At 33.5% G+C, this 9,153-nt stretch overlaps 1 protein-coding gene across 1 annotated transcript; it reads right to left on the reverse strand.

Annotated features, from left to right (window-relative positions):
• Positions 1-7,939: 7,939 nt before the first annotated feature.
• Positions 7,940-8,920, reverse strand: LOC125421966 (cold and drought-regulated protein CORA). The gene is made up of 2 exons (XM_016026019.4): positions 8,743-8,920; positions 7,940-8,462 (listed from the first exon to the last, which is right to left on the reverse strand). The coding sequence occupies exons 1-2, from the start codon at positions 8,855-8,857 to the stop codon at positions 8,155-8,157; spliced, it is 423 nt and encodes a 140-aa protein (XP_015881505.3). The 5' UTR covers positions 8,858-8,920; the 3' UTR covers positions 7,940-8,154.
• Positions 8,921-9,153: the final 233 nt, after the last annotated feature.

Raw genomic sequence — 9,153 nt, forward strand, 5'->3', positions numbered from 1 at the left:
TGCCATGTGTCACAATGAAGAGATGATACATTTCAACCATATTAAATACTATATTATCTTCATATTATTTATTTATTTTATTATTATTATTATTATTTAAAAAAAATTTTCTTTTTTCCTCACGTGGGGAAAACACCCACGAAAATTTCTTTCTTTTTCTTTTTCTTTTTCTTTTCTTCTTCTTCTTCTTCCTTCTTCCTTCTTCCTTCCTCCTCTCTCTTGACTTCACCCCGTTTTTCTTTTTTTTCGATCATATGGAGCCACACGCGCCTGATGGGAAGGAAGAGGGGGAAGATTCTGGCCAGCAGCCAGAAAATGGCGGCCAACCGTCGCCGCATGCGGCCGAATCGGGCTTCGTTGCCGACGATAGCAAGATTGGCTCCGTCGGTGATCCGGCCACCACCCAGCCAAATTGATACTCCTTTCCACCTATTTTGGACCTCCAAAGCTTGATTTTGAGGTCCATTCAGCTCAATTCCTTGTCGTTTGGGAGATAAGACAAGTTGAAGTTCGGTTGAAACTTCCCGTCCATTCTGCCGGTCCCTGCTGATCAAATTAAGTCCAACGGAGATCGGTAACGTATTAGCTTTCTGTTGATACTTTATTTATTCTAGGAGCACGTGTGAGTTGTGGAATGAATCCTATAGAGGATCTTGGTTGGATTGCTTGCTCGAGGTGAGTGATCCACCTTTAAAATTATTTTGGGATGTTAAAATATATATATTTTGTGTTAATTGGTTATTTGAAAAATATATTTTATTTGTTGAATATTTAGTAAATTTATATTTGGAATCTTGAGGCCAAAATTGAATGAATTATAATTATTTGTGCATCAAAAAAATATTTTGATTTCAAGAATTCTATGGATATGGGATTTTATTAATAATTGTTAAATTTTATTGTTGGAATATTGTGTAATTAGAAAGTTTTCATGTGAATTTTAATATATGTTTAATATTTGAAGAAATTTCCATTTAATTTTACAATGCCGATTTATAATGGTTTTAATATATGTGTTGTTGCGAAAAATATATTTGGGATTTTAAAGGAATTATGGTTTAAGATTTTTAATTAATTATTGTTGAGTTTGATGTTGATTTTATAATGCATAACAAATGCGTTTATATTATTTTAAGAATATATGAATTTCATGTGGTTTTAATAATATTTTTGGCATGATTTGATTTTAAAGATTTCAAGAAAAATATTGGTTTAAGTTATGATGCTCTCAAAATATATATTTATGCACTTGAAATATTATCTGGTTGATTTTATGATATGGAAAAAATTATATATTATCGATGGATTTATGCTAGTGATATTAAAGAAAAATGTTGGAATGTGTATTTGAAAAGCGATATAATTCCCACGGTTAGTTTTGGAAAAATTGTTATTTTTAAAAATAATATGGTTATTTGTTTTAGACGCACTCATACAGTACTAGTGTTCTATACTGTGTATGTGGATGAGAGCGCAAGTTATAATGTCTCCTGTGAGTTGCTATCGAACCGAGAGCAGGCAAGTTTGATATTGGCCATAAGCCGCCCCCCCTTATGGCCGGGATGACGGTTTAAGCAGCGGTACTGTCGGAACACCGAAGCAATTGTATGCAAATTTCTCTCTTTAACCTCCTATGTGCTCAGGACGCTGGGTATCATAGGGCATCACTAGTATATAGTGTGGTGCATCAAGTAGTATTTCTCATATATAAATTTCAAATCCTAAAGTTTTAAAGTCGTATTTGAATTAAATGTATTTAACTTGTTTTATCACCTATTTACAATTAGTATTTTCTAAAATGTATTTATTCATGTTTTTATCAATTATTTTAAGTTGGTGTTTTAGAATTTTATTTTACCATGTTGATATTATTTATTTAAATTTTGAGATTTTAATATGAATTTTATCGTATTCTTTTATCTATTTTAAATTGAGGTTTAAACCTATTAAAATGTTCCCTTGATTATTTCATTGATTTAAACAATAAATTTTATAATTTATATACTGAGTTTATTTTTGTTTTATGCCAAATTTCTTTAATACAAGTTTATTTACAATTTTATTTATTTTATCTAGTGATAGTTTATTCTAAATTTAATTATTGGATTTTTAAAATGCTTTCAATGTATATATTGAGTTCTAAATTAATATTTGTATTTATGTGCATTCTAAATTATTGCATCCCGTTTAATTTGATATTTTCTTGATTATTTTAATGTAAATTTTATTGTGATTTTGATTATTTTATTTATGACATTTTGTGTACAATTTAATAATTGTTATTAACATTATTCTTGTTTCTTATTATACATTCTAGATCTTTAATTTAATGTATTTTATTTATAATTTATTTAATTAATTATTCCTTGATTTTTGGGGTACAATTATTGGGTTTTGTGAAAATATTTTAAAAGGGAAACTTTTTCAACTGAGTGAGCTGTAAGGGTTTTTGAGAGAAAATATTATTCCAAATATTTATTATAATTATTTATTTAATTGTTTGGTATTCATTAATTAAGTTTCTTTTATTGTTATATTATTAATATTATAATTGTGTAATAGATTGGGTCACTCACTGAGATTATTAGCATCTCATGTTTTTAAATTCCATTCCCCTAGGTCCAGGTTGGGAGACGTTGATCGTCTGGGACAAGCCCGACATCTCAGTTCATTGCTGAAAGTCCAAGAAGCATTTTCTCTCTTTTTCCTCTTCATCTTGTATTGCTTCTTTATCTATCATTATATTAAAGTCATATTTATTTGTATAACGCTCTGTATATGGATTGGACAAATATTTATTTAATTGCTTACTAATTCCCTGTTATTATTTTGGAATGCTGTAAATTTGTGGAAACAAATTGTAGTAAGATGGGAGGAATAAAGTGGTGTTTATTGGAGTGTGTTTTATGTGCAGGGAAATTTGTGGTAAGTCCAACCCTTAGGGGAGGTTCTGCCGGATTTTCCATTGGAAGGTCCGATAGGGTTTCCCTGGGATCAAGGCTTGTCTAGGGTTCCGGTGAGGGATCTTGGACGGGTCCTGACACAGTCCCTTACTTTGGGGAAGAAGGAAAATATACCTCTTAGAAATGGCAATACTAAAACTTCTCAACAATGGCGGTCCCTTCTCAGCAATGCCATAAAAAATATATACTTTGAGGATTTTTTTCGCGCTAAATATAAAAATTGACCATTAACTAGGCATTTACAATATAGCCATTTTACAATACCCTTTATTTATTGTAAAAATGTTTATTAAATTTAATTATAGGAATTATTATGTGTATTTCCAATTGCGATAAGATAGAAAAATAATATATATATATATATATAAATACATTGGGTAGGGACGATTGCTTGCATTACTAACTAGAAAGACACCAAATTCTCCTTTAGGTGCTTCAACTGCGATATAGGTAGAAGAAGCTAGTACCGAAAAACCTTCTTTATAATGTTTGAAATGGTGAATTAAGGTAGTGTAGACCAATGATTGGCTCCCAAATGGGAACTGGATCCGTCCAAAGGGAAATTGATTCTCAATCTCAATCTGTATTTATTCAAAGTGGTTTTGTATTCGTATATGGGCGAGGTAGTGCTTTTACGAACAAGCTGCTTCTTTATAGTATGAGGAGTGTTAGTAGAAAAAGTGTTTAGGATGAGGTGATAGATTTTATGCTTTATGCAATGTAGTAGGATGATTAGACTGAAGCCTATTAGTCATTTGATTTGAAACATTCTTTTTGCAAGGGCATTGTTATCTTTAAGCCCATCCTGTATTTAGCCTATGAGGCTATTCTTTTTTTGAATAAATATTGGGTTGGTATGGGAGAGGCTTACTAGTTGAAAATAACATCTACAGCCTAATATGCACATCTATTTGACTTTCTGCACCCACCATAATATTGATTTGTTGAAAACAGCTCCTTCGTCTACCGCGCCCATTTGTATTGCTACAATCATGCTTACCGATATGCAACTGACTAAACAGGACATATGGCCAGGCAGGATAGCTTTGCTTTCAATTGTGGGGCAAAACTCATTTCCGATAATAGCCGGACCTCTTCCTTCGCTTCTTGACGAACCTTGGTTTGTCTTTGGTGAGTGGTACCTCCTTGACCAATTAGATCATGTTCTAGCTAAGGCCTGGGGATGTGTTACAGTTATTTCCTTCCTAGAAAGAGTTGGAGTTTGATCTAGTATGTGATCTAATTACAGCAGCTAGTTTCTTTACAATGATAAGGACCTCCAAATTCAAAAAAAGTATTCAATTACTTAGTCCCCCCTCCCCGTCTCCTCGAAATAGACAGGAAGTGTTATAGGTAATAGCCTCTTTGGGTTAGAAATAAAGATTTTGAGGAGTTTGACAAGATTAGTAGGTGCGACAGTCTATCTGTAGGTAGTCTGGCAAAGTAAGAGGTGCATTTCTTTCTATTGGTCTCGGTGACATTGGAAGTTTCATCCTTGCTAAAGAATGGAACGGCCAAAAAGCTTAGCGACGACCCCTCTCGGCTTAAATGAAACGGCTTGTCCCATCGTTCAGAACTCAGTTGACTGCTTCTATAGATAAGGTAGAGCGTCCTTGGCTCAGCATTATAGCACATAGGGCTTCGACGCAATGAAAGAGTAGGACTTCTTTCATGCAGTGAACGAAAGGACCCTTTCAAGGTGAGTTGTCATTTTTTACTTCTTTCCATGAAAGGGGGAGAGGGAAGTGGTGAGGAGGGCCTCTTCCACCAGACTACTTTATATGCTATTAGCTATTCTATTGATTCTTCTTCAAATAGGAACCACCGATGTACAAATTTCATTAACCACAGAATTTAGCGAGTGGCGCCAAACCTTTCTATGGATTGCTTCTTTCACCTCTTTCACCTTCTTCTTAAAGTAATAGAGAGATTCTTTTTTTTTTCTTTTCTCAGTATGTAGCTTCGTGAGCTAGGAGTGCATCATCAGGGTAGGGTGAAAACGAACATAGGATCATCATCATGGCTCTTTTCTTGGTTCTTTTGTTTGTGTCCGGTCCGTTGTGTGTGTTTTTAAGGCGGTTGCATGTTTCGAACTTAGCTATTTGGGAAACAAGTATTAGGTATTGGATTCCGCTTGAACTAATAGACAAAGGGGCCAACTATCTGGATCTGGAAGGTTTTAAGACACGATCACTATACCTTTTCTTTTTCTATATCTCTCCTCTATAGAAAGAAAGGATGGCATGTGGTGTGGTATACCTGACCATTTGGTAAACGATACATACATAAGTCGACACAGCCCTTAGCGAGTGAGGCCTATTTTTTGAAAACGCACCGCCGGGGGGGGGGGGGGGGGGGGGGGGGGGGGTGGGGGAGCCCTCACTTTATTGATGGGACATTTTTTCTCCCTTTTCCTCTCACCCACCCCCCGTTCTAGTTCAGGAAAAGGTCAACGCAAGGATCTTACTTCGAACCAATAGCTTCGCCTTCTCTTTTACCTAGGAAACTCATAATACATAAGATTGTCTCTCTCTAAACTTTGTTGCAATAAGTCCTGTAAGAAGAAAAGATTAGCCTCTTCTTCGTCAATTAGTTGTAATGAAGGTTGTAAATATACTTTTGACAACATCTATTTAATGCCTCTTGTAAGTAACATCTTGTAACATAGATTTTACAACAAAATATTTAATGCCTCTTATAAAAAAATTTATGAAAGTGTTATAAAAACTTAGTTTTTCTTGTAGTGTAGTAGTGTGGCTTAAGTATAGTTTGTACATGAACAGTCTCACCAGTACAAGAGCAGCACTACATCCTATTCCATAGTGACCAATAATATTACAGCAACCATAGTGGCAAGTCGATCCTTCTCCTCCATCACCATGATAATTTTCTTTATATTTACCATTACTTGTTACCATCACATGCTCTGCACAAATTTATACATAAGAAATTAACTCCCAATATCTTAGCTTATGTTTATACATAATTTGTCAAATTCACAGTAACATAGTGCTAAACTGCTAATGATTAAGATGATGGAAATTTTATTATTGTTGTTGCTAAAGAATTGGAAAAATCATTTAATAAATCCATTTTATATTATATAGAATCTCTCTTTCACAACCATATAGGTCCAATTATATATGGATCCTATAAATACTTGGGAACGAGGTTTATGTCAGCCAGACCAATTGAATAATTCATCTACGGAGTTAAGATATTAAGCCGTTAATATTGCGTAAGCATTTGATCTAACATATGTAACAATCAAACTCACTATTTTTAGCATGGGATTGGGAGGAAATTTGTGGAGATCCCTAACTGCTGCTGCTACCATCGAAGGATGAGAAGAAGAAACACTAGTGCAAACTAAGGAGAAGTAAAGCCTTGGCAACCATCTTATTAATCTCTATGCAATTAAAAAGCACTTGACTATCTAAAATGAATGTCATTCTCATCACCAATATAGGATGTTTTTTAGTGCCCTTTAAGACATGTATGCCTACTAGGAAATTTAGTTGGTTGTTGGTTGCCGATCAGTTTGACCTTCATTTTTTCTTAAAATCTTATCTCATCCTTAATTAAAATTATATATATAAATTTTGACTGTATATATACATTAGCATTTTGATGCATGAAAACCATAATGTTGGACAAACAACTTCCTTTGAAGGGGTAAATGCAAAGGTTCATAAATGATCTATTCTGCCATTATGTCAACCAAAATATATAATAATATGTATAAATATTATATCGTGTCACTTTGCCAAATGGACAGGAAAATATTCACACAAAAAAAAAAAAAAAGAAAAGGACAGGAAAATTTAATAATAAGCACATAAATAATTTTTATAGTATAACCAATATAAGACCTGTTAATTATTAACAAATTAACAGTTATCATGATTAATTATACTTTGTGTTATCATGGTTAATTTATACTTTGTGCCTTAAAAAAATAAAATTCTTTACCCAAGAAATTAAAGAGATATTTGACTTCAGCTATGATGATCTCACACATTTTTAAAGAGAAAAAAGATACCAACCAAGTGAGATTTGCTCTTCCTAGCTTTTTCGCAGATGGATTTTGCATTTGAAAAATATAAAATAAATAAGAGGTAATTTTCCTCTATCTTTGATTTTGGGCTTACTAAAAATGGGACCTGAATAGTATGAGAAATCCAACTGGGCTTCTAAGGCATCTAAAAATTAATAAAGGTGATTCTTCTTTTGGCACACGACAAGAAAGCAGTATACCTTTTTTTTTTTTTTGGTGGGTGAATATAAGAAAGCAGTACACTTGGTTGTTGGCAAAGTAAGTAAAGAGGAGACTTTTTTTTTTTTTTTTTTCTGTTGGTAAATTTATAAAGTTATGTAAATTGTTTAAAAAAGTTGTTCCCACCGTATAAGTGTTTTGTTTAGATTATCAGTTATGTAGATTTCTTACCTAGAATTTCTATTATTAACCGAATATTACTTCAAGAGGAAAATTACTTCCTAGGTGTTAAAAGTATATAATCCAATTTTAGTCTACCTATTATATGTTCAAGGTTTTTTGAAAATGATGGTATTAGATGGTGGTATATCAAGATATGAGATCGGCATTCTCCTCCAATATCTATGGATTTTGGATTGTGGTTTAACGGCTGAAAAATTAATTTCTACAAATTAGATTCTCAAATAACTTTTCCTCATTTTCTTCTGTTTTAGATTCAAGATCTCTTGGTTTTCAAATTTTCATTTATTCTCTCAATGACAGTACCCAATGAGCTGTAGGTTAATTACCTTTATCAGATTCAAACTTGAATTATTGCCTTAAAAAAAAAAAATTGATGGATTTACCATTGGCCAGTCCTGGTAGGAACACGTGGGTTATATCATATTAGAACAATCATTTTATATATATTAGCATACTCGTTTGATTGTTTCGGCACAAATAGTACTTTTTTTTCTTTTTTCTCTCTTTTGGAAGAACATTAAAAATACCACTCAGAATAGTTTATTAAAAGCATAGAGTCTTATCATTACGCTAATCGTGTAATTTAAGACATAATATGATACTTCATATATATATATATATATATATATACAAGAGGAGGAGTTAGGGACCAAGAGACATGTCCCATGATTTTATTCATGCATGCTTCTTATATATATATATATATAATATAATATAACCACCGGCACTCTTTTAGTTGTGAGGTTTGGCTTCAGGTTCAGCATCAGCAGCTTCACCAGCATAAGAACAGCACTTTGAGCATCCTCTTCCATAGTAGCTACGCCTACAACAACCATAGTAGCAACCACCGCCGCCACCACGGCCGGGATAGCCGCCTCCACCATGGCCAGGATGGCCGCCTTCGCCACCACCATGACCGGGGTAGCCACCTCTGCCACCATTATAACCACCTCGACCACCATTGTATCCACCTCGACCGCCATTATATCCTCCACCATATTGATCACCATGTTTTGCTTCATTCAACCCATTGGTCTTTTCTGTGTTCCACGAAGACAAAGGAGTTTAAGCCAAAGATTATTATAATCAAGCATAATAAGTATTACATTCAGCTAGAATAAATATATGTGTATATATATATGGTCCATAAAATGTTATATGGTAAAGAATATATTGTTGTAATTCCAATTTCAAAAATGGGGGTACTGCTTAACTGTAATTTGATATTTTTGTACCATGACAAAACCATGGTATTACCAATATTATATGTGTCTTTTCGAATTTACAATGAGAATTAACTAATATAGTAAAGTAGCTCACCATTTTTGTTGTTGGCGGAAGTCTGTGCAGCAAGGTCTCTAGCAGAGACCTCAGAAGAAATGAGAAGCACAACTGCGAAAAGAAGACCCAGGAAAATTAAAATTCTCGAACCCATTTCCTTTTTTTTCCCTTACCAGAAGAGCGGATATGGAAATCAAAAAAATATTAATGGAAAAGGTTGAGGAAAATGGAGGATGACTTCTTTGGGTATATATAGGCTGAGAAATGGCGGTGTGGAGATGTTTTTAGATCACTAGCTAATCAAATTGTGCAACATGTTTTGTACGACCCCACAACATTATGGTTGGTAGTTGGGGAGCATTTATTACTATTAATTCTTATCTTATCGGCCTTCTTTGACTGAATTTTTACTGATTTACTGGTTAATTTGTACGTGTGTTCATTTAATTT

This window comes from Ziziphus jujuba, chromosome 4 (assembly GCF_031755915.1).
Source record: "Ziziphus jujuba cultivar Dongzao chromosome 4, ASM3175591v1".
NCBI lineage: Eukaryota > Viridiplantae > Streptophyta > Magnoliopsida > Rosales > Rhamnaceae > Ziziphus > Ziziphus jujuba.

Coding starts and splice junctions, on each gene's coding strand:
- LOC125421966 (XM_016026019.4), bottom strand. CDS start 8,857: ATGGGTTCGAGAATTTTAATTTTCCTGGGTCTTCTTTTCGCAGTTGTG. Junction 8,463..8,742: donor TTCCGCCAACAACAAAAATG/GTGAGCTACTTT, acceptor CGTGGAACACAG/AAAAGACCAATGGGTTGAAT.